General features: G+C 37.2%; 1 protein-coding gene across 10 annotated transcripts in view; it reads right to left on the bottom strand.

Annotated features, from left to right (window-relative positions):
* Window positions 1-26,036, bottom strand: part of LOC128865694 (mucin-2) — a 146,702-nt gene that overhangs the window by 95,817 nt on the left and 24,849 nt on the right. For all 10 annotated transcript variants that reach the window (XM_054105962.1, XM_054105964.1, XM_054105965.1 and 7 more), the window contains exon 2: window positions 11,931-12,697. In XM_054105962.1, the coding sequence (XP_053961937.1) occupies window positions 11,931-12,005 (75 nt within the window). In that variant the 5' untranslated portion in view covers window positions 12,006-12,697. The remainder of the gene's footprint in view (window positions 1-11,930; window positions 12,698-26,036) is intronic.

The following is a 26,036-nucleotide window of genomic DNA, read 5'->3' as shown; positions in this document are numbered from 1 at the left end:
AACACATAAAAAGATGGACTTCAGATCTTTTCGTTAGTTTTGGGGTAGTTAAAAAATGAGTCTCTGCTCGCGCTTGAAATTTGTTAGAGGGTTAAGTTAGCGTAGCGACAGAAAAAATAAGCATACTTTGGAAATTTCCAGCGGCGGCATAACAAGATGGACACCACAAATCGGGCGAGAAGATCTTCCAAACGCAACTGTTACACATATTCTACATAGGTTGTTCAGTAAGTTACGCGAATAATAAAAGCACAATTTTATGGTTTGAAATACACTTTATTATTCAGTATAGTCTCCCTAAACATCAATACACTCGTTCCAATGAAATTCTAATTTATGAATTTCATTCCTGTTCTTGGTTAAAATAATATTCAGAATTTATTCTTTTACCAGTTTGCAGTTTGCAAGTATCCACAAAAAACTCCTTTTGCATCCCAAAGAACGGATGCTAACACTTCTTATCCGATTTCTGAACGCGAACTCGTTTCCGAGCCGAGTTTGCGCCACTCTTTGCCTCTTGTTTTGATTTAGGATCATGGTGATGGACGCAAGTGTCATCCATAGTGATGCATCGACGCACAGAATCCACTTTACCCTTTCGAAAACGCTCTAAATGTTGCGGAGAAAGTCGCATTCGAATCTTTTTGTTCCATTGTTAGCTAATGGGGCACACAGCTTTCTGAAACCGAATACTTCAGTCACTACTAAGAAACGGTATCCTGTATTTTTTCTACGATTTCTGTTGATGTTGTTGCTGTTTGCAGACGCCCTTCACGTGGTTCGTCTTCAAGGTTCGTCTTGTACGACCACGTTTAACCTCAGCAACTCTTTATATAGTACTAACTGATGGCGAACAGTCCTTATACACTTTCAACATTTGTTCATAAATTTCCTTTGCTTTTAAAGCTTCCAAAAATAAAAATTCAATCGATTGAATGGCGCTTGATATTTTCCATTGTAAAAAATACCGTGACATGTCGATACTAAATGGCTTATAAACAAAGAATGAATTGACAGATTGAAATGAAACTTCACATACGGCTATATGAAGAGTGCACCAACATAACAAAAAAAAATGTTGCCTAGTGGCAAGGCCTTCTCTTATCGAACAGCTAAACTTATTGAACAACCTTAGTATAACACAAGCCATATAAATGAAAGTTTGAAACTTTCTCCAACTACTATGCCAAAACTATTTTGACTCACTGTATATTTATACATTGCCAAATTTTCAATTGTTTTTTTTTTTTTTGTTTAAAAAATATACATAGTTCAACAAAAACCAAACCACCCTGATTCACACTGATTTTTCATATATTGAATGCTCGAAATTTTCCTATATTTCTACATATACTAAACCTTCTATGGTACTCAAAGTTAGTTGTTGATTTTAATATTCAACAGCTTTGCTTGACTGCAATTAAAACGGTCAACTTGTATAAATTTGTTACGGTCTAGCGATTACGCGCTTAATTAACGTGGCAAAAATTATATACCTTTTGCGCAAACTTCAAATTTATGTACCCTATTCTGGAATTAGCAGCGATAATTTAGAGCAGGTGTGTCTAGTTCGCGAGCCTCATTTTAAGGCAAAAGTATGAAAATATTCTAGACATTGGTTAAATTTATGATCCGTTTTAATCATTGCTTGCCAGAAAATTGCATCTAGACGTGTTTCACATCGATATACTGTGTACTCTCTCCTAACCTGCACATCTCTTAAGCAGATACCTCCCATAAGCAGGCACTTTTTTCAGTTCCTTAGGTGTCTGCTTAAGGGAGAGAACACTGTGCAAAAATCGTTCACTAGTTTTTCCCCCATATGCAGTTATCTATCAAACGATGCAAAGCTTCATTTCAGACGTTTTATCTGAAAATCAGTTCCATCGTGCCTGCTTCGTGTTTTTCGATCAAATGGGAAATGAAAATGCGTAGTGCAACCGCGAGATATTGGAATGCTGAATTTAGACGTGAGCATAAATACCGCTCGTTTTCTGCAAGAACGTCCTAAATCAAAACTATATAATATCTATTAACTATTTACTTATTTTTACCCATAGCGAATTGAAAGTCTTGTAGCCGTGTTTCTCGAATTTTTGATTTCTTGAGTTATGGTGTTTTTCTAGCAAACGAGTGATATTTTATTGATGAGGAAAAGCCAGACGTGGTAACCTTAAAAATCGTAGATTCTCAATACTCTCGCTGATCGCCAAATTAAAGTGTGTGACGCGATAAAGGCCGTAGATATTTTGAATAACCAGATTAATGCGAAATAGATGTCGGCTAGATAAATACGGATAAGTTTTTTTTTTTTTTACTGGAGTCGGCGCGATCGATGAAACCATTATTATAAGGCAGAGGCATCTACTCCGAGGAAGATATCATAATGGGCGGAAAGATAATGACTTTGTCCTGTTGGTACTCGTAAAGAATATTTAAGGATTTCTAGCAGGCAAGAAAAACGGTAAAAGGGCAGGACTACAGTGAAGTATGCTTATTCGATAAAAAATTTAATTTGTCCTCTTAAATTTGATGGCTCAGCATGGAATTGTCGTGGACATTTACATCAATTGCATTATGAAACTATGAACGTCTGCCACTTTCATTGTGCTCGCTTCTCTTTATTGCCTTCAAATTCCTTACGTTCCTTAACATGAAAACTTGCTTTGCAGACTTAAAAGAACACGAATTTTTGGAGAGGTCAAAGAAATAGCAGACATCTCTTTTCAAGGGAAATATTTAGGAAAACTAAACAAAATTAGAAAAACTTGCATTTTTACTACTAACACAGAGACTTTTTGATCGGTATAGAGAAAAGGAATCGGATGGAGACTAGCAAGGAAACCCAGAACTGAAGAACTGAATTAGATGTATAACAGACTGGTGGAACAAAAACTCTTTGTAAAAGTGGAAATAAAAACTTGAGTGCTTGTAAAAATAAGTGGCATACATTTTTGTTTATTTGTGCGCTAACGAGTGTTCAAAGCTCCGCGTCTAGACGTTTCTCTAACGCATTTGTGGGTTGAAGTTTTTTTAGCCTTCACTTAGCCAATCGCTTTTCTAAAAGAATACTGGCTGTGTCGGCGCTGGTGTGATTGCTTCTGTCGTCGGCCTATTATTTTTCTGCTCTGATTCGCACCCAGGCCAAAGCAAAAACAAATACTCATGCGCGCACGAGCAAACAACCAGGCAACAACCAACCAACTAGTTGGACAAGTTAGGCGCCCAACGCAAACCTCAGTGAGCTCGTACGGAGCGAAATTGCGTGCAAAACTAATGTGTATTTCCTCAATGGATGGATCTGAGGCGCACAAAAGAAAACTCACTTCAAATCTAAAGTAGCTGCGAAAATTTTCATATAATTTAATAATGTAATATAGCAAAGTATAAAGTAAAACAGCGAAGCTGAAGCAAAGAGAGAAACAGAAAAATAGTAGCATGTGCGAGAAAAATCAGTGCAGCAACACAAATGGTAACTCTAAAATGCGCATAAATTATTAGAAGCTGAAAGCCAACAGCCAACACCGTCGCGCGGAATGCCTGTCAGACTGTGAAGTGTTGCGTTGTGGCACCAATGGCAAACGCAGACCAACAAACTCCCAGTAGCTGCGGCAAATCATCGGCTGCGATTGCACAAGCAAACTATTCGTGGTATTTAAAATTTAAGTTAAGGTTACGTGGAACGATACAATGTGCAACATCAATGAAATGTCAAAGCGAGGGGGCCAAATAGGATGGGCGACGGAAAATGCCGAACTAAATAAGGAAGGCAACAGGGCCAGATGCAGAAAGCTGATCGCTCATATATATACCACCCATCTAGTTTTTACGTTTCATTTAAAAAGAGAGAAGAATCACTACCTTTTCCTTACTTTGGAATAGTCTGGTTCGGCACTAACATGTGGGCTGAAAAGTCCCTGGATTAACAAAAGAAAACAAGTTTTTTAGTTTTATTCATCAATGTAATTTCCATCAAGAACAACGCAATCATTCCAGCGCCGTTCTAACATTTCAATACCACTTTTGTAGAACGATTTATCTTTTGCCTCAAAATAGGCCTCAGATTCAGCCATAAGCTCTTCATTCGAGCGAAATTTCTTAACGACGATCATTTTGTTTTGGTCTGCGAACAGCCAGTAGTCGCTGGGAGCCAAATTTGGCGAATACGGTGGATGTGAGCCAATTCGAAGTTCAATTCATGTAGTTTTGTCATTGCTCAGAATCATCAGCACGTTTTTGGGCACAAACGCGGCACTCACTTTGAACAGAGCTTTGTCATAGTCAAATGTTCAGGCCAACACTTTACACTCTTTTGATATCTTTACGATGTCAGCTAACTCACGCAGCTTCACTTCTCGATCATTAAACACGATTTTGTGGATTTTTTTTATGTTTTCTGGTGCTATCGCCTCATTTGGACGTCCACTGTGTTGTGCATCATCGGCGTTCGGTGACTCTACGACCACCTTTGAAGTCAACAAACCATTGTTTATTGTTGTTTTTTTCGTATGTAGTGGAGTCCCCACAACACTTTTCAAACCTCTGCTTCGCTTGAGCGGCATTTTTCCCCGTGAAGAAGCAGTGTAAAATGAAAACACGAAAATCTTTTTGATTCATTGTTTTGAAAATAACAAAATTAGTATCACTTTTAGCACAATAAGTCACGAACTATTGAATAGAATATTTAAGGCTCGTACTGACTGAAAACGAGGCGAATGCAATAAAACTAGTGCCATGTACTCGTATGTGTTTGGCCCCTTTCAGCCCAAGCGTTATAGTACAATCGTTGATGTAACTCATATAGAATATGGATTAAAGCACACGCGCTTCTGCTGGTTCTGGTTATAAGTTTCTCGAAAGGCTTAGGCGTACGTGTAAGTACGCGCATAAACAATCGAAAGGTCGAGGTGCAAACCTCGATTCATTCATGTGTAAGTACGATTATTCGAGAACAGCAAAATAACTGTTTCTGAGGTACCTCTCTGACCTTGTTGCCTAAGCCGAGACATTTCTCTTTAGCTCCCAGGAAAATTCCGGTGTCTTGCCGATTACTTATATTATCCATTGGGCAGAAGACACAAATACCCCACAAGCTCCATAGAGGGTGCTAATCGGAGGAAAAATAATTGAAGACGATCTATTTCGCTACCGATCTAAATGATTATGTAGCACTACGGATGTTTTAGAAACAAACGGCAGAGGAAGAGAGAAGTTGAACGAGGAGTTCAACTGGTTCTTCAAAACGAGAAGGGAGAAAAAGGACCTCTATATATGACCCAATTCGCTAAGGGTTAGTCATGACGCTGGACAAAGTTAATCTTATAATGCGTAAGTAAAACAAAAAATCGATTTTCAAGATCTTTGACAAAGATGGAACCATGCGTCGTTTCGGCCCTACCACGGCAAGCACCTCATTGTCATGCATAGTGCATTTTAGCCTTCTCTAATGTCGGGCTAAATTCCATTTCGATCACCTACTTTCGAGAAGGGTATTTTTACCTTGTGAGGCGAACGAAAAACTGGCAACCAATCGGCCGCAGCAGCATCAGCAGCGACTACATAGAATGCGACATGTCAGAGGCTCCCAGTTCCCAGCCAGTCAGTTAATCCGTCAGTTCATCAGACGACATTTTTACCACGGCAGCAGCTTCCTGGTTCATTCAGTCTTCACACACACACACACAAAATACTTAAATAGTGTTTTATTTATAGTGCAAAGAGCTTTTGGGTTCATGTATGTACGTCTATGTGAGTGGTGCAAGAGTAAAACGGAGGAGGAAAATCACGCACACCAGAACACCTGCTGTATATTTTTTACGATATTTTTAGTAATTTGGTTTCTACGTCAATTTACACTTAATTGATTTCGGCGCATGCACGATTGAAGAGGATAAAACCATTCGACGATAAAATTCAGCTTATCAAATTGTATTTAACTTTAAAACATTGTGCGAAAAAATTGGCGCACAAAATCTGATAAACAATTAGCTTATACTTCTTGCGAAGAGTTCTCAAAGCACCCCGATTACTTAATTTGCATAACAAATGCTAAAATTAGGAGAGATTTTACTTTTGTGTGTTGGCCAATAACGGCAAGAAAATGTAAATTGTGCGCTAACAACAACACTGGACCACACAACATACAACAAACCACTGTGGACAGAGTTACGGTAGCTGAAGATACATAACCCACAGAGCACCAGCCAGCCAACCACTGCCTCTCGGTTTAGTTTATTTTCGGCAGTTTTACTTTGTTTTGATTTCGTGTTAACCGTAAAATGTAAATAACAAACGTATTTGGGGCAGAATTTACAATTTGCGGCCGGTGCAGCGCTGCAACGAAATAAGTAAATCTAAATGCCGTGAACGCTGTCTCAATCCGAGCGTAAGCGTTTTGTAAATTTATCGAAAATGAAATCTCGCACAATCGAATGTCATTAAAAATATTACGGTGTAGCTGGCATTTGCCATAGGAATTATCTCTGATCGCACTTATGGGTGAGGTTTCAGTGGCCGTAAGCAGCTGTGGCTCGAAAGGAGACAAGCGCTTTTAAGACGCAGTTGCAATTAAACGATTAAACGCTTCATGAATATCAATTCCGGTACTACTTGTAGAAGGATCTGTGTAGAATAAAAATGTTAAGGGTGCAGCAAATCCACATTGAATGGCATTAATCAATGTGACATTTTCTATAATACTCGGCCAATTTGTTTAGTTAACAATGAACAGTAATGGGTGAGCAGGATTAGATGGAAAACTCGCATCTGAGCAAATATTTTAATTGAAGTTTATGAATTTTTTTAGGTACAGAGTGAGGCCATGAAATAATATTTTTTCACAGGTAGATGATCAAGTACACGGCGTTTTCACTTATTTCTGTTTTCTGTACCTTTCGTATTTTACAATAGAAAAACGATATTCTGAAGCATGATCACGACCAGCTACATATTTTTTTTTGAGGAGGGGTGGCAGTGGTGGTGGTGTTGTCTAAGTGACACAGCCCGGACCAAATTAGCACAGAGTGATAGACCACTTATAGAACCACTACTTTTTCTTTATCGATCCATCTTGGTTTGACTATGAATTTGTCATTGCCGCCTATTTTCTTTTCTGCATATCTTTAAGTTAACTGTTAGACTGTTTTCTTCGATTATTCTTGATTGCAGCTTCTACATCTATCGCTGCCTTCTCGTGGCTTTCTTAAGAACTCATCAGTTCTGAATTTTTTGAGATGGGGCCTCGGTTGTTTAGTTATTTTGCAGGTATCCATGTTAGTCCATATGGCAACGGCTTTCATCTGGAATAGCAAGAAGATCTCTCTTTTGCACACGCCTTAGGGACAGCTTATTTTTACCGCTTCGTATTCATTATAGGATGCCCCTGACTTGCCAGTTCATCAATTGTGCCAAGCATCGTCCACTGCGAATCACTAGTTCCAGGCGACCAGACAGGCGCAGCATAGTTTAGAGCCGGCCGGCTAATTGCCTTAAATGTCGTAGCAACATTTCTTTGATTTTGCTCCAAGTGCTGCCGGCAAGCGATTTGAGGACCTTGTGGCGGTTTTTGTCTTTAGTGACAATAGCGGTTGTATGCGCAGAGAAGCAGAGCAAACTGTCGAAGGTAACTCCCACGATTTTGGAGTTGTTTACAATCGGTATTGGTATGTCGGCGACTTTTACATTACGTTGCAATTTGACCTCATTTGGTGAAGAGGGTCGCCGTGGACGTCGTGGGGGAATGTTGTAAGTTCCCATAGACCATCAATGTCATTGCTCAACGCTATTATCGTGCAGTCGTCGCCGAAGGAGACCAGGGAGACTCCCTCTGGTGGCTGGGGGAGTTTCGAGATGTAGAAGTTAAAAAGAGATTTGGTCTCGAAATAGCACCGACGTATGTTCGCTGTCCACCTCTCCAGCCCTGGTGGAAGTGTCGACTCTGTCATCTAGAGGCGTGGCGTGTCTGACAGCATCGAAAGCCTTCTTTAGATCCAGCGCTACTACGACAGTCCTCTCGCAGGGGCGGTTTTGGTTGAGCTCGCGTTTGATGGTGGTACTGTACACTCTTCAAAAGCCAGTCGTGCAAATCGCTGGAGTCAGTTGTTAGTGTAGAATGGGAGCCCGGCCTCTTTTCCTTTTTGTCTGACAGGGGAGTAGACGTAAAACGAGCATAATTAAATCGACTTTTATTTAAAAAACAAAACCCTTTTTAAATCCGATAACAGCTGGGACATCGAAACTTTAGTAGGTCGTAAAAAAACGTCGAGCTTCCTTTTGCAAACCCACCCTTTGAGGATTTTATTACTGGATATAGTTTCAGAAAATAGTAACAAAGTCCGGACTGGTTTCGGTTGTTGCACAGTGTTATTCGTATAAATAACAAAATAAGACATCAAATATCCTAAATGATCAAAAAATCGAGTTAATGATCAAATACTGCATTTAATACAATCTATAATTTATTTCTTAATTGATTATGTTTCAGCATTCAATGGGCACGCAGATAATACTTTCTAATCAATAGTTTTGAAAGTTCAACTCACTGTTCGTTTGAAGTGCAACTAATTCTAGGAAATAAAGCAATGGTCCACTCATTACGAAGTGCGTCCAAGGCAATAAATTACTTCCTTTACAAACACACTAACAAACTGAGTCTCAAGGTTATGCACAATAACCAAACTATTTTCAAACAACTGAAAACCACATGGCCACATCAATTAATTATTTGGCGTTGCTAGCATTTTCAGCTTGTTTCTTTTTATTCCTTAATGTTGCACAGCTAAAGAAGGCAAGTGAAAATACATAAACAAAAAAAATGTTATCAAAATAAAACTGTCTATTAAATTGAGTGCGCATACACTTTGATATTTGCCCAAACGTTTTTAAGATAACCGAAAACGCGTTCAGCAATCATAATGCATGCGTGAGAAATATACATAGTAAAATGACAAATAAAAGAAAAAAATGTACGCTATATGTTTTGTTTACCAATTTCGTATGCTCTTCTTGTTCTTCTCTTGCTGCTCGCTTCAAACGATAAAATATCACATGTTTGAAAACATTTGTGTCTACACGAAAGGCAGACGAGTGAACACTTGAATGCACAACAAACAGAGACGCTGATGACCTTGCTGCTGCCGCCATTCTTGCTTTAATTTAACTTTTTCATTTCGACTTTTATAAGTAGACCTCAGCTGCTGCCGGCCTGCCTGCCTAGCCGATGTCGCAGTGATGTGCATTGAATTATGAATTTGAGTGCATTTCGTGAGGTCTTTGAATAAACAAAATTAAAACAAAAAAAAAGTAAAAAAAAAGAAAACAAGGAGCTTCGATACTCTGGCATGCCTTTTTGGTTATTTGATACTTTTATTTTTATGAATGTGTGTGCGCACGCTCTTGACTTCGTTCTTTCTATACGCAGATGGTTAAGGCAATGAGAATGAACAGAACTTGGAAGATAATGAAGATAGCCCCCAAAAACAAAGTGTTAATGAGTTTTTTTAATTAAATATAATTAAACTAATATAAATCATATAAAAAGTATTGAATCTCTTCACATTTTTAAGGCCCTCACACATAATCGTACACTAATCAAACCAAAATAGTAGTAAATGTTTTTATAATTAAAAAAAATAGATATGCAATTATTTTACCTGGAATCGAAAAATATAAAAGTTTATACATATATTGTTACAGAGTGGTCAATCAAATATTTGGATTGTGCCAGTTTTAGATTTAAGTTTCTCTTTTACACGCACACGTATTTTTGTTTAAATGAAGTCAGTGCAATTGATTTATATTACATGTCAGATTTATATATGTATATGTATGTATGTCAGTGAGTCGATTTTTGATAGCACTCGAATAAACAAGAACGCCTTGCCTAGCGGTCATTAAAATCTGTAGATAATTCTTCTGACGTTGACAGCAAGAATAACATCAGTGATGTGTCAGAAATTTTGTTTATATTTAAATTGGTTGTTTTTCCACTGAATATATAATAGTAAATTGCGGCGGTGATACCAATTGGCCGCTTAGAAACAGCGATTAGACTCCTTTAACTATAGTACATATTTCTTGTGTGGTGCCATTAAGGTAAATGTTACGCTATCCATAAAAAAACGGGTCAAGTGTTGAAACCTGATGTCGAAGTTGTACTGAAAATGTACTGAAAAATTGGTTTGACAGAATTGGCACTGTGAAACCAGTCGTGGAAGGCATTATATTTTAAGTTTTATTATCGAACTTATTTAAGGCAGGATTTCTTACATTAATGTAGATGTTTATTCCCGCTCATCTTTTTCTGCGTCAACTTCTTCTCAGCCGCCCAAAAAAAGGCCGAGAAGATGGCCGACCTGACATACATAACAGGGTACTTCAGAAATCTTAATATTTTGTCACTTATGCAAACAATGGATGGTTCAAATAACTTAAGGGGGGAAACCGGTTTAGGAGGCCAACATTTTGATGTTTTTCGAGAATTTTTTGAACAAAGAAGGAATAATCAGGAATTGTTTAAGTTTAGAGGATATTTTATTTATATTTTTAGGTACACATTTAAATTTTTTTGAAGCTATTTCCGCGGGAAATAGCGGCGTTAGAGCGTGCTGTCCATGGACGATCACCATACGAGTGTCTTGCTGGTGGGAATTCCTGAAGTTGCAATTTTTTTATTAACAACATATTTCCTAAGAATATGAACCTAATTGTGGTAAAACAATATTGAAAATTGCATGCTTTTGAGGTGCTTGAACACAAAGTAGTTTTTTAAAACCATGTTTTTTCATCTATTTTGGTTAAAAAACCATATTTTAAATAATAATATAATCCCAGAATTAGGTTCATATAGATTAGAATTGAATAAAGAAAAAATCCCGAAAAATTTTAGAACGATTGGTCAATAACTTTTTGAGCTAGAGTGCCCACCAGTTGAAAAAAAGTAGTAGTATCGTCGTTCTAACTAACGCGCGCTACGGTGCGGAACCGACGGGCAGTCACTTAAGCGCTCATAGAATCGAAATAATGCGAATTTCGCTTTAAAATTTTTACCACATACTCTTGAGTAGTTATACTAACGATTTATGCAATAAAAAAATTGATATTTTGATCGATCTAAACCGGTTTCTTCCCTTAAAGCCATATTAGTATTTACAGGTTAATGGCAAGGTGTACTCTTTATAGTCGAATGAAACAAAATTCCAAACGTTAGATGGAAGGATATGTACTTAAAAAGCTTAATTAGGTCTAATTTATAAATACGTACAGTCAACGTCAAAAGAAAGTGTACACCATATATTGACAAGATTTGACTATTTATTTATTTACTTTTTAATTTGTAATTTCAATTATTTATATATAAAAACACAGTTCATACTACAACAAAAACCATATAAAGCAAAGCAAGATTTCGGCAAATTTTCATCAAAGCTTCAAACTTTTTCACCAGAGTTTTAGAAAAATTTCGGGTATGCAGTTTTATAGCTCATTGAATTTTGGTATAACAGAGTCCAAGTTTCATGTGGTTCAAAAATCGCGTTGATTTTTTACAATTTTTTCTGCTGATGGTGTTGCGTGTTTTCCAAAATAATGTGGAGTAGGCGTTAAATGGAGAAAATGCACAAGGCTGAAAAAAATTTTAAAAATCAGTGTGATTTTAGACCTACTTGAAACTTGCACTTTACTATACCAAAACTCAATGAAGTATAAAATTGCATATTCTCCCGAATTTTTATTTACAAATCTTTTGCAAAGTTCGAAACTTTGCTGTATATGAGGCTTGTTGTAGTATAAATTATATTTTTATAAAAAAATAACTGAAGGTACAAAATAAATAAATAAATAGTCAAAAAAACGTATCACTTTCTTTTGACGTCCACAATGTATATTTATATATACAAATGTGCTCATAGTGAGTGATAGTGTTTGGCGGTTACCTTCAAATCATTGATGATCTGTTGAAAGAGACTGCCCAGCGCAGAAGAGCTATCGCGTTCCAAGCTCAAATCCATCTTGCTAGATTCTCTCAATTTATGTGTATGCTTTTGAAAAACACGTAGCTTTTTTTGTTTTTGTTTTGCGGCTTGCAAAAATGTTTTGACAATTTTGAACAATTACAATTATTGCTTCTAATTGTTAACGCTTTATGTTGTTCCCTTCTTACTCGCTTTTGCTGCTCCTCTTGACTTTATCATTGGCAGGTTTTTTCCACTATTATATCATAACTGATTCGATTGATGATACATGCAATACATACATATGTACGCGTAAGTACACTTTCTGCTACGTTGACGATGAACTTCACGGTCATTGATGGCGATGGCTCAACCGCTTATATCTTTTCTAAAACTGAAACGCCTCAAAAGCTGCGGCCAATTACTTAAATTATTTTGACGTTCCGACATTTTTGTGTTTTTATTATATTTGATTCACTAACTTTATTTTCTTCTTCAATGTTTCTTCAGCTTTTTAATTATTGTATTTTTAACTTTTGCTTATTTCTTCGCTAATGCTTTAATTGGCAGAGAACAAAATCTCCAAAATCGCAATTGTGTTGTTTTTTTGTTTTGTTTGTTTTTGTTAATTGTTCGAATTTTCGTTCAGCTCCGTTGTTGGTATCGTTTTGGTTTCGTTGAAGCTTTGTTGGTGCGCGTGTTTTTCTAATGTTCAATTGTTTTAGTAAACTGAAATTAAATTATTAATTCTGAAAAGACAAGAAAGAACAAATCATTAATCATTTGCCTGGCAGAAATGGAATTAGAGATGGGAAAAGTGTAGAACGAAGGCAATTACAGTTGCACTACATACATGCACACATACCCAAGTGCACTAGTACTAGGAGGAGGGGGCAGACAGGCGAAAGTGGAAGTAGTTAAAGTTATGCTTAGGGACTTTACAAAAGAAGAGGTTCTGTGTTCGGTTACATGCTTGTGTACCGGAATATGTGGAAACATATCTTCGGCACGTATTTTACCCAATTTTTTAAGCAAACAAGTCGCTGTTTCGGCGAGATCTATTTGTTTATTATTCCATACGCCTAGGTCAAAAAAGGGTGCATTTCTCAACAGTCTTATAAAATAATTTATAGGCATAGCTAAAGCTTGCATACTGCGTTTAAAGAAGGCCTTATTATTACAGAAGCTAGAAACGATATTCCCGACAAAACAATGACTTCAAGTAAATATACATTCGCACACCCTTTTAACCTGAATAGCTAAGGTTCCGCAACTGTTATGACAACCAACACTAAAGAAATTTTTCAACAGTTCATTCAGTTTTAACATCCAAATTACTTGAAACAGAGTCTTGTTGAAACCACATGTCGTCAATAACCGCACCATCAACAAAAGGTCAAAAATCTGCTCTTATATCTCGAAATCGTAGGAAAATGGTCCAATGACATCACCAGCGATATTTACATTTGAACGGCTGGTAGGAATGTGCACTGTAGAGCCCATGGCGAAAAAATTCTTAGAGGTGTGCTCTTTAGCAGACCGTTATTCGGCTCTGAGCCAATTCGACAGAATCAGTTGATGGGCTGACGTCACTTGAGGTGTGTTTACAAAAAAAGTGAGATTGTGTTGGTGATATACGAAAAAAATCTACCAATGGCACTTCGTTGCCAACTAACCAACGACTGATTGGACGCGTGTGTGAATACATGTGAAATGATCGTGCAGATTTCGGTTGCCGAATCTCCCCAGTGAAATGGCAACCGAAGTTCCTCTCACAATTTTCTTTTTCACCATAGTTAAAGAGCAAACTTGGTAAATCCTATCATCCTTGTATTGACCTTATGTGTTGTACCCAGCTAGACCTAAACAACCACTTTTCTGCCTGAATGTGATTTTTACAGATCCACCAATTTCCACAATTATCTTTTCACGGTTCTTGAGCGAAATCGAACTAATTTTGCTGCAATGTAGATCTGCAAAAAGATACGCCATTTAACTATGACGACTGTCAAAACTAAACACTGGAGAAAACTTAGATCAAACATGGAAGGCCCTGTGCATACTAATATTCAATTTTAATAGCATTTATAGATCGGAGATAAATTTGTAAACTTTTTCACATTCGATAATTTTTCAATAACCTCATTTGGAAATGGATTTAGGAGGTACAAACGTTTTAATGAGGCCAGATATACTGAATGACTTAGCAAAGAGATCAGGGGCGCACCCAGGTATATAGGTATTTTGAGATGAATGGAAAGCGCGCTCTTGGCATTGGTTTTCAGTAACTCAGAATGGCTAAAAATTCGAATGTTAGTCCTCCTCCAAAACTGTAAACCGCTTATATCATAAATTCAAATGAAAAAAAAAATTGTTCCGTTCACTTCTTAACACGCATGCATATACTACATATACAAGGTGAAGTCCAAAATAAATAAGACTGGCGTCATAAAAGTGCTTTTGATGGCGCCATCTTTTTAATGAGTTAGTGCGTTGGAAGTTACATCCCCAGTTGACTTCCAGTGAAAGCTTGGTAGCCTTTGGTTCAGTGGAAGCGAAGTTATTGCGTCTAAAGAGTCAGTATGTTTGTGTCACCGGTACGAAAATGAGTTTCGAAGAAAAAACTAATATCAAAATTTTATCAATTTTTAAAATCGGCAAAACGATTACCGAAACATTTGAATTGATGAAATGTTTATGGCGATGATTGTCTATCTCGTGCCAGAGTTCATAAGTGGTTTACACGTTTCAGAGATAGTTTTGAGGACAGTAATGACCGCCCAAAATTAGTAATCACCAAAAACTCCATCGAAATTGTTCGTAAATTTGTCAAAAATTAACCGAAATCATCGTTGAAATTCATGGAATCGGTCGAGTTATTGCATTTTAACTGATAATTTGGCCTTACGAAAGGTCTGTGCACGTTTCATTCCGCACAAGTTAACTGAGTACCAAAAATTGCTGAGCATTCAACATTCGAAAGACCTCATTAAAGAAGCGAGAACTTCCTTTACAACATTATATCTGGCGTCAAAGTGCGAAATGGACGAGCCACCACCAGACGAGCCACCACCCAAAAAATGGTTTTGGGGAAGTCAAAAATCAAGTCGATGCTCATTTGTTATTACGATTCCAAGGGAATTGCGCACAAGAAGTTCGGGCCAACGGGCCAAATCGTCAATGCCATCTTTTTTCTTGGCGTTTTGAATCGTTTGTTGCATCGCATTCGTCGAATTCGCCCTGAATACCGGGAAGGAGGAAGCTGGCGCTAACTGCATGATAAAGCAGCATCGCATCGATCCACTCTTTTGGCTGATTTTTTGACTAGAAATCGCATTTTAACCATCAATCACTCACCGATTCGCCTGATATGGCTTCCTGTGACTTCTACCTATTCGAAAAATTGCATTTGGCTATGAAAGAAAACGTTTTGCGTCCGTAGAAGCCATCCAAAAGGCTTGTACTGACATCCTGAAAGACATTCCGCCCAATGACATGAAACACGAAAAGCTTTTAGATCGCGCAAAACAGTGTATCGAGGCCAAAGGGGGCCTATTTTGAATAAATAAACTGGAAGCTATCAGAACAAAGCTCCTGTCGGTTCTATTTTAGCACAGTCTTATTTACTGTGGCTTCACCTTGTATGTATCGTACGAGTGTATGTGTGTGTGTCATTCAAAAATATTTTTATAATTAATAATTACTATGTATTTGGTAATAGTGTTATTTTTCACAAATTAATAATTATTTAGGTACTGGATACCGAAAGCAAAAGAAGCGGGAAAACAAAAAGCGCCAAACTGCAATGCACTTTGAAATGGTCTAAACAACCGCCCAAAATTCATATGAATAATTACATGCACGAGTATACATTCATATGACCGCGCGTCTGGCCTGTTGGTTGGTTGGGTTGGTAAGAATAGTGTTAAAGTCCATTTAGGAAAAATAATGACCGGTCGTAAAATATGTTTAATTATGTTTAATGGCAAAGTGCGTAGCTGATTTCGGCGTTGCCGTTTCAAGTCGCTTTATGCATCATTTGCGGTGCTAACAAACAAAAACGTAACGAAAAAACAAAAAAGTGGTATAACAACAAACAACTATTGTATATACATATGTGAATTATTAGGCTTTTATCACAAAAGTAGCGGTTGGCATTGCTGTTGATAATGGACGATAGCATAAGCGATGTTCGGCAAAGCCAATAAACTTCGGTGCACTCGCTTTGCAGCCAGTCAAGGCAAGCCAAGCCAATCAGTAATTATAAATGCACTTTCACGGTATCGTTGTGACCTACATACATATATACATCACATCTGTTGTGTGTATTTTTCCAGCGATATTTTAATTTTTTTCATCAATTATTCCCCAATATTAAATGCACGAACATAAACAAATACGAATGTGTGGATCTTAAACCACTGCATTTATAAACTGTTAATGTGTGTAGGATGCATTCAGTTCTGGGTATATTTTGTAATTCAACGCAAAAATAAAAAATATCACAAAACTGATTAGCAGAATAATCACGAAGAAACTGTTGAAAATATTAAGAAAACGGCTTTGAAATCGGCTTGTGGATTATGTTCACTCCAAATGCGACAATTTTGCTTATTGACATACCCATTCAACCAAAAGTGAGCTTCATCGCTGAACAAAATTTTTTTCGATGCGTCGCGCGAATCGAACCATTATTTTCGTAATAAATTTGCACCAATAAATCGCCACCGTACTTGACTACGGTGAGAACTCTTATCTTTTAAGACATCTGAAATTTCAGCCAACATCATTTCCACACCATGACTTGAGCTCTTGAGCAAAGTGTAAATGAATATCCGGTCAAAAAATGTTACTCCAAAAACATTCCATAAAATTTTTTAGAGATTTGTTGCTTTTACTATATTTCCAGCAATTCCTTCGCAACCCCATTAGGCACGAAGTTTTCAGACTCGCGATGTTAACTCAAAAATATCCACGATGAACGAATGTGATATCAAAAAATATGTGTTTAGTTCAGTCCATGAACAATAAATAGTTTTATTAATGATAATAAAAAATATTTTCATACAAAGTAGTGTGAATATTTTACAAAAAAACTTGGATTTCGATGGAAAAATCAATGGCGATATTTTCGGATAAAATATTGAATTCTTGCACAGATCTCACCAAGGGCACATTTTCAGCAAATCTTGTTTTGACTTTTGCTAAATAAAAGGTTGCTTTTAAAGTAGTGAGCATCCACCAGCAACATTAACATACATTTCGCCATGGACAATTCTTGTATTATAATAATAGTAATTGTGCGCCATTCGAAAGGGGTGTGGTACACACTTTGTTTAAAACTGGTTGTGGAAATGGTAAAATGTGCTTACCCAAGGCAACCCTTGCCTGCGTGTTTTATTTTTGTATGAAGCAATCTGCCTCTTATTGGACACATACCGAGCAGAATAAATATTTTCTTAAACTTGAGTTCACGTACGAGTTCACATACATTCCGCGCAATATGGCACTATTGTGGAATCCAAGGGGAACTTTGTATGTAAATTCTACAATCTTTTGTTATTTTCCGAAATCTCCTCCTTTTAATTAATACTCCTTCCACCAAATACAACGTTTTGTTTTTCAACTATCTAAAAGGTTTCTGAACCCGATTTCGTTCGGCATTTCACGTTGAATCAATTCTATGAATGAATTTTGATGGTGGGGCACAAATAAAAAACAGTTGTCTCGCCACACCTCGTACGAACGACCGCCAGCTGCGACGCCTTGACTTTCGAATGCAGTATCTCTCACTTCTGCAAATTAATCAGTAAAGCCAATAAAACAACCTTCAGTCACATACAAGCCATTTTATTATTATTATTATTATTTTTTTTTTTGTTTTGCTAAATTCTACCTCTGTTTTCCTTATTCGATAATTGCATAACTTTTTAGTCTTCAAAAATCCAATTAATTAAAAGCGTCTATCATTCTACGGATATATTAGTCGTCAAACTGTATACCGAAAATGCAGGAACCTTTTCCAAATTGTCAATTCGACCTGCCGTAAATAGTCACTAACGATTTTCCGCCGAAAGTGACATAAACTCGCGCCAAACAAGACAGCCAACCGATAAGGTCTGTCTAGCTGTCAATGAGGCGAATCTATTTCGGAAAATGTAGTCATAAAGTCTCAGTACAGATGTACACTACGTTTCACAAGAACGTGCATTTAATTTATCGTTTGGTCATCCTGTGTGTAGATAATTCTTTAACAGTCTCAACCGTAATGTTCACTCAACTTTTGGACACATGAGACTAGCCCCGTTATGGCATGGGTTCGACACCAACTCCTCGAATAAGAAACCTCGTCAGGCAACACTTAAAGCCTGATTGTTTCAGACGAGGCTATACCATCTTATTTTGATATTTTCTCTTAACCTTCTATAAATTAAGGTTGCTTTTTAAGGGAAAAATGAATTATAATAATTTTCCACAGGTCCGTCTAAAAGTATTTCATTTAAAAACTGTTACTTTCTAATCGTCAACCATAAATTCGTAAGACGGTGACATTAAAAAAATATGAAGTAGCCGCTCTTCTGGAACGCAGTATAAGACAATGTGAAGAACCCAAGGAAAAGTAGAAACATGATAATAAAAGAACGTAAAAATGATAACGTAAATAATAATTAAGTATAGCCTAGCAAGCGTATGCAGAAAATTTCAAAACTCATTGGCATGTCGCCAAAGGGAAGAACACCTGAGGAAGACATGAAAAGGGTAGACCATTACGGTGTCTAGTCTAGAGAAATGTTTGGAAGGCAAAAATATAAACGTTTTAGCCCCTTTTCTAGGTGTTCTTTCTGTCACCACTAGCACACAAATGCACACACCCATACGACATACATAACGGGGTAATAGTTTTACTTAAAAGACAAGTAAATGCGGAAAATGTATAAGTAATGACATGGATGTCTGCGAACTTTGGTATGACTTACGAAAATGGGCAGCAAAGCCGAATACACCGGGCACACTGGAAACACATTCCCAACTGGGCAGCCGATGAAGTCAATTTGTGAATACGAATGCGAATACGAATTAGTACGATTCACAGCCATTCACATAGACCTGTAATAGCACCTGTTGGGAAGCCTGAGCTAAAGAACTAAACTTGTGGTTCAGAACCAGTCAAATTGAAGAACTTTGCTACTCATACAGCGAGTAGCGACATCTGTCTTCAATATGGCAGTGACAAGCAGAGTATTTCCCCTGTCGAAGACGGGATGCATCAATTCTTACTTGCTTCTCTAATACAATAATGTCAATAATAATAATAATTGACATTTACTCCCTTTCTTGGATGTTTGGCCGTGTTCCTCCTCCTCCCCACATGGCCATGGTTGTATATTCACTGGAAGTGCAACTTTTCGGTACCAGGGTAAAATTTCCTACAGGGAGTGTATTGTGGTAAAGTAAGGAATGTTCGTGGTTATATTTGTTGGTCTCAATAGGCCTTTTGCTGGCGCATTACAACTGTATAGTTATTTAGTCAAACCCTAACATAATTCCGAACGAATGCCGCCAGTAGCCGAAATTGGACTACCGGGACACGCACTGCAATTGCATTTTAATTAATTGCTTGCCGAAAATAACATTCCTACATACACCTAATTGACGAACTGTGTGTGTATGTATGCATATATAGGTGGCAGCTGTGCAGTTAGTGTCAATTTATGCAGTCCAATTTTTGTGTCATAAATTGAAATTTAAAATATTGAAAATTAACCGAGTAACAGATAATCTTCGGAGAAGAATCGAAAAAAGTTGTTTTACGGTGTACATCATAAATCGCAAGGAGGAAATGAAATCTGAAACAAAGAAATCCAAATGCATTTGTTCAGGGGATGTTTTTCAAGGTATCCCTGGAAGGATTTCTTTTTTTATTTTTCAATATTTCTTGACACTTGGAAGCCAAAAAGAAACTTAAAAAAATCGGCTAATTAGTTATTGCAAGATAAATAATTACGAGTTTAAGAAAAAACAGGAAAGCTCCCAGGGGTGCGTGGTGAGTTGTGTAAAGAATTTGAGTAATGGCGTACAGGGACTTCAAGAATAGGAAGTTTCAGAAAAGCGTCTTAAAATTAAACAGGTATAGAAACACGGCCTGGAACAACGGACGCTCAAATACTCATAAAGTCGCCAATTTTGCCGATTTACTTGAAATTTTGAGACTATATTTTTGAGATATTATGCGGTCATTAAAAAGTAATGCAGAAAGAGGTTCAGTTTATTAGGTTTTCAAAATGTGCCTTTAATGGTATAATTATTTTAAAAAATAATGCCATTATTGGCACTTCTCTCGAACTCTTCTTCTCCTCGAAATGCTGCAGTTTTTGCAATTTTAGGTTTACAAAATCGAACGCAGGAGCTAAACACCACTAAAGGTTGCAGAAAAGGTTGACAAATTTTAACCATTTAATTACTCAACAAAATTTTCGATTTCCAGCAATCGATTGAAACCGATAGTTTACCACCATGCACCATGCTTTATAAATTTCAAAGTCCTACGAAGTACCGTTTAAAAATTTTGGGCAAAGCTATTTCGGCTTCAATGCGCTCAATTGCAATCAAAAAATACGTCTACTGAAAAATTTTTTTTTTGTCACTTTCGCTTTTTTAGCAGTTAGCGCTTGATATACCAAAAACTTAATCAAATTAGGTTGTTTTTTCTCGAAGTTTAACGGACGAGTTGGCGAGGGAGGAAATCCCATCAAGCTCAAATTTAGGCTTCCACTATAGTGTTTTCCAAGCGGAGGTAGCCGCAATTAAGCGAGGAGTGAATTGGTTGCTTACTTCTGTAATTACTGTAAAGGACTCGTTTTTGTGCGTTCGCAATTAGTCAGGAAATGCCTGACTTCTCTCTCGACTGCAACCGAATACTTTGAAATTAGGCTCATTTGTGCTCCCGGTCACAGCAGCATAGAAGGCTAGGCTGATGAGCTGGCTAGACAGGGCACGCTGGAAACGGTTTCATCGCAAAACGAGAGGATTGGGGTTCTTTGAGAACCTGTGGTCGACTCCTGGAAAGATGGGACTCGCGTCAACTCAGCGACTACTGGAAAACGTGCCAAGTCGCGAGGTTTTTCTGGCCACTCGGGGGCGCTCGAGGGAACTTCTAACGCTAACAAAGCCGCGTAACGTAATTAGCCACTGTTAGTCATCATCCTCTAATCCAAAGCCTGTTTAGTTCTTTTCCTTATGTTTTCCCGCTTTGGACTTTTGAAATCTGCATTTAGATTCGTAATTGGCAACCTATTTTGGTTCGATACCTTTTTCAGAATTTTAAGTTGGGCATTTAGGTCTGGCCTTTTTTCGTCCTGTTCGAGGATCTTTTTTAAAAGATTATTTCAATAAATCGATAGAAAATTAAATATTATTAAACTAACTGGAAGCTCAAGCCGTTAGCTGAAATAGAAATATGATTAATTCACGTCCAAAGTCGAAAAAATCTGGTCGGACACAGCGCCCAACGGACGGTTAAAAGATTCAGGACATCAGCAACCCATAACAAATACAGTGCACTCGCGGTAACTCGAATAGCCGCTAAGTCGAACGACGTGCTAACTCGAACACATTTTTTCCCCTATTGACTTCTTTGTAACTCGAACAATAAAAAAGCGCTATAACTCGAACAAAAAAACAAATTTATTTGTACACACATTCTTTTCAAACATGTACATTTTGTACATAGATACATATGTAATAGTATATGTATATAAATTATATGTATACTAGTGTATTGTCCATATGAATATTTCGGCGTTAATATCCCGTTAGTTTTCTGGGAACAACATCTTGCATTGACCAAATTGCTTTAAATTTGTCATTTGTAGTATATCAGTGCACGTGAGTAATGGATCGTAAAAGGTCGAAGTGTTTAACATTAAAAGAGAGGGCTGAAGTCCTTAACAAAATTAAACGTGGACGTAGTGTTACTTCTCTAGCGAAGGAATATGGGGTAGCCAAGTCCACCATAAGTCTTATAAAAAAGAAAGATAAGGCAATTTATGGCTTGCACTAACGCTACCGGCAACCATAAGCTTAAACTTCTCGTTATTGACAAAGCAAGAAATCCTCGTGTTTTCAAAAATTTTAACTGTCCGGTGGAGTACAAAAATTCCAAATCAGCCTGGATGACTTCGGCGATTTTCAAAGACTGGTTTCATAATTCGTTCGTGCCGCAGGTAAAATCCAGATTCATTAAAACAATTTTTTTAACCAAGTTAAATGACTTTAATATTTAGGTAAGAAAAAATTTGAAAGATGGGGACTACCTGAGAAGGCTCTTCTTCTAATTGATAATTCCCCATCACATCCCAACGAAATCGAATTAAAGTCCGAGGATGGTTTAATTTTAACTATGTTTATGCCGCCGAATGTGACACCATTGATCCAGCCAATGGACCAAAATGTAATTCGTATAACGAAACTATACTACAGAAATTTTCTACTGGCTTCCATTTTCAACAATCGATCGAAAAATCGATATCGATGACTGTTTTTTTAACATAGCACACTCAATTGATAAGTCGAACAAATTCGATAAATCGAACAGCGCCTGTTTTAATTAGTTCGAGTTATCGCGAGTGCACTGTAATATATTTTAGATTTTCTTTTATCTTTTTTTACAGTTTGCGTACCGTTGTTAAAGGATAAATTTACGTAAAATTACAAAAACGAAGTTTTTGAAATTTGAGAACAGTTTGCGGTTATTCCCCACTAATTGCACATAACTCTATAAACAAAAATATTACATTTCTCTTAGGTCGTTCTTTTTTTGGAATCTGTCAGAGGTGTGAAATTTAAAAGATTATATAAAAGACTGATTGAAAAAGACATTAAATCTACGAAAGGCCATGAAATGGGATACAACAACAAAAGAAAATATTATATTATAACAAAAATGTGTGTGCTTATGTACATAAATAAAAAATGTATGTGGGAATATGGAAGGTCTCTGAAACTAACGCCAACTAACGACTGGTCAACAACACGAGCTTGGAAGGTCACAAAAATATAAAAACAAAATCAAGAGCTAAGAAGCAAAAAAAGAGTGCTTTTGATGGTGGAACGAAGGCGTCACTGAAGGCAGAAATGTGCAGCATGCACTCAACACAAGCAAACAGTTGAAAATGAAACTGAACTTCATGGATTTTTTCATGTCAAATATTGTATTATAATTTCCAAAATTTTGAACCCATTTTAGTAGTTTCTTTAGGGCGCACGAGTTATTTAATTCTTCACCTACTCCAATGTGCACTCGAACATACAAAGTATGTAATTTGATCAAATTGACAGCAGCTGTCAAGATGGCACTTGTAAAAACAAGTAGGGGAAAAACTGAGATGCACTTGTCAAAAACCATTGAAGTTCAACGGACAGGCGGTAAAGCAGTCTAGGGTCACAAAGTAAACACTCTATGCTAAAGCAATACATATGGCATGAATGTATGGAAACATGTGTGGATCGGTAGGCCTATACATACATACATACATACTTATGTTTTTACATAGTGTGTGGACATTTGCGCTTATAAGCAAAAAGGAAATTCTCTTTCGCAGAATTCGCAGGTGAGCGGAAAATAAGAATTACAGTTTTTCTTAAACAAATGAGAACAACAACAATTGCGAGAAGAACTAAGGGAATAGAATGGAAAAGGGGCGCCAGTGTAAGTCACCAAAGGAAAGTTGGCTGTGTATAGGAATTGGAGACCGTGGAAAATTGCATAAACAGCATTGTTTAAGAGTACTCGGAGTAGCCGGATAGAATATTTAGAAAGAAAAAGCGTAAAAAGAAGTGGAAAATTGACGTTAAGACAAAGGCTGAATGTAAATGACCTCATGAGATAAACTTTGCTGAAGCTGAGGAAGAGGCAGAGACAAATGAACAATACACAGAAGAGAAGCAAAAGCAATAGAGAATGTTATAAAAAAGTACAAGAACTAAAAGAACAACAATACAGCAAAAAATATAATAATATATGCATTAGAATAAAAAAACAAATAGTTGTCGAACAACAAAACATCAGCGAAATAGCGTAGAAAAACAACATATGCATGTATGTATGTATATGTACATATCTATGTAAACATTATAAAAACTATGAATAACAGCAGCAAAACCCAAACGTCAAAGAACAATGCCGGCAGAACCCGCTGGTTGGCAGCGAAACATAAGCAACATCAGCCTCGGCCTCAGCCTCAGCAAAACAACTCAAAGTGCAGTGAAATAAAGTAAAGCAAACTCGGAATAAAATTCAATCATCATCAACTTCACACATAATAAATCATGTGTATGTGTGTGTGTGTGTCGACTCACAGCGCCCCTCTTCCCCCCACGGCCTTTGAATGCGAATAGGCAAAAGTGGGCATCGCTGACATCTGTATCTGTGTATGTACATCGCTGTGGTTATGGCTGCGGTAGTGTTGGATTGTGTTGTTGTATGTGAAGAAAGTGTGAAGAGTCAAGCAGCATGCAGGCGGGCGCAGTTAAAGGAAATTGTTGCATGAAACGGAAATACAAGAGAGTGTTTGTGGCAAAAGTATATTTAAGTTCGACACTTTCGAGTGAGGATTGTGCGGAAATGGAAATTGAGAGGGCAACAGTGACGCCCGCATTGAATCGTTACAATTTGGAAGTCGTGATTTCAGAAAGAAAACAACTGTTTGCCTTAAAATGTCGTTGAGAGTTATAAATATTTAGTAAAATATGAACAAAGGAATGGGGTGATACAGGAACACGATCTAGTTTTGAAAAATTTATATTTTTCATATTTGGAAGCTTTGAAAAGATATATTCGAATTGTTCGCACTCAAAATCCACTAACAAAGGAAACAATTGCAAATATATTTAGAGACTTTTTTTAATTTGGCGTTAAAGAAAATTCTCTTACCTAAAAAGAAATTCTCATTACCTAGGCGTCCCTAAAAGTGTTATCTTATCACTAAATAAAGTATCAAATTTTTCGCACTTATAGGTAAAGTAACAACAACCGCTAGATAATAAAATAAAAAAAAAACATTTCGACGAAATTTCGTAATTGAAGTTTTCAAACAGTAAATAATCCTTCATTTTTAGGTTATAATGAGATATTCAAAGAAGATTGAAGTAAAATGCTAGAGGTTGGGTCGCAGTACAGGTTCTTTCAAGTTCGAATTTCTTTTTAGCAGTTTCTTTTTGTTTTGACAGCAATACGAAAATTATGATCTGTAGAAATGCGTATTTTCGCAAAATACCAACAGAGCCTGGAACAAAAAATGTATGGAGAATTATGAGGCGACTGGACTGGACTACTTTGGAATGCTTTCTCTGTGATCGTCTCAAAATTAGAATTTATGTGAACAAAAAAGAAGCAATTGAAGCGTTGTAAGATAACATTCCGCCTGAAATCTCATACATCGGACAATTTGCATCAACATAAAGAAGGACAAGAAGCTGCAATTTTGCCTCATTTCTGTGGTTGTATGTTATGACCAAACTTATTTGATTACGCAAAAACCACTTGTTTCAAAAAGTAAATTAAAAGAAGAGTTGTACTGCTCTGATAAGATCCGGGCCTGAATAAGTGTTAAGGTGGCTCCAACCGTTGCATTGTTTGCATTTAACTGAGATTGAGTTCGGATGGGGCCTTCTTTGGCAAACGCAGCAGAAATATACTTCGGATCCAGGATTAGGCTCGATGCCAGTGACGAAAGAGGAGAGATGAAATACATCTAGCTCATCATCATCACAGCAATTACAGTTCGGGGTAAGCCAGTGCTTCCTTCACAATCGCGTTTCATACGACTCGGTGTATTGCACCTCTTCTCCAGCGTAAATCTGCATCAACATCGTCTGCCCATCTTCTTGGCGGTCTCCCACTATTTTTACTGCCCATAATAAAAGAGATGAAGGTATTTTTGTAATTCTGCTGTCGTCCAACCTGAGTAAGTCTCCAAACCATCTCAACCGCTGAGCTTTAGCGAAACGCACAATGTTTTGACCTGATATCAGCTGTTCGATCTAATCATCTAACTAAATTGGGTAAATTCACTGGGGCAGCAGGTCTTG

This window comes from Anastrepha ludens, chromosome 6 (assembly GCF_028408465.1).
Source record: "Anastrepha ludens isolate Willacy chromosome 6, idAnaLude1.1, whole genome shotgun sequence".
NCBI classification, from domain to species: domain Eukaryota; kingdom Metazoa; phylum Arthropoda; class Insecta; order Diptera; family Tephritidae; genus Anastrepha; species Anastrepha ludens.
This window is presented reverse-complemented; position numbering and strand designations above follow the sequence as displayed.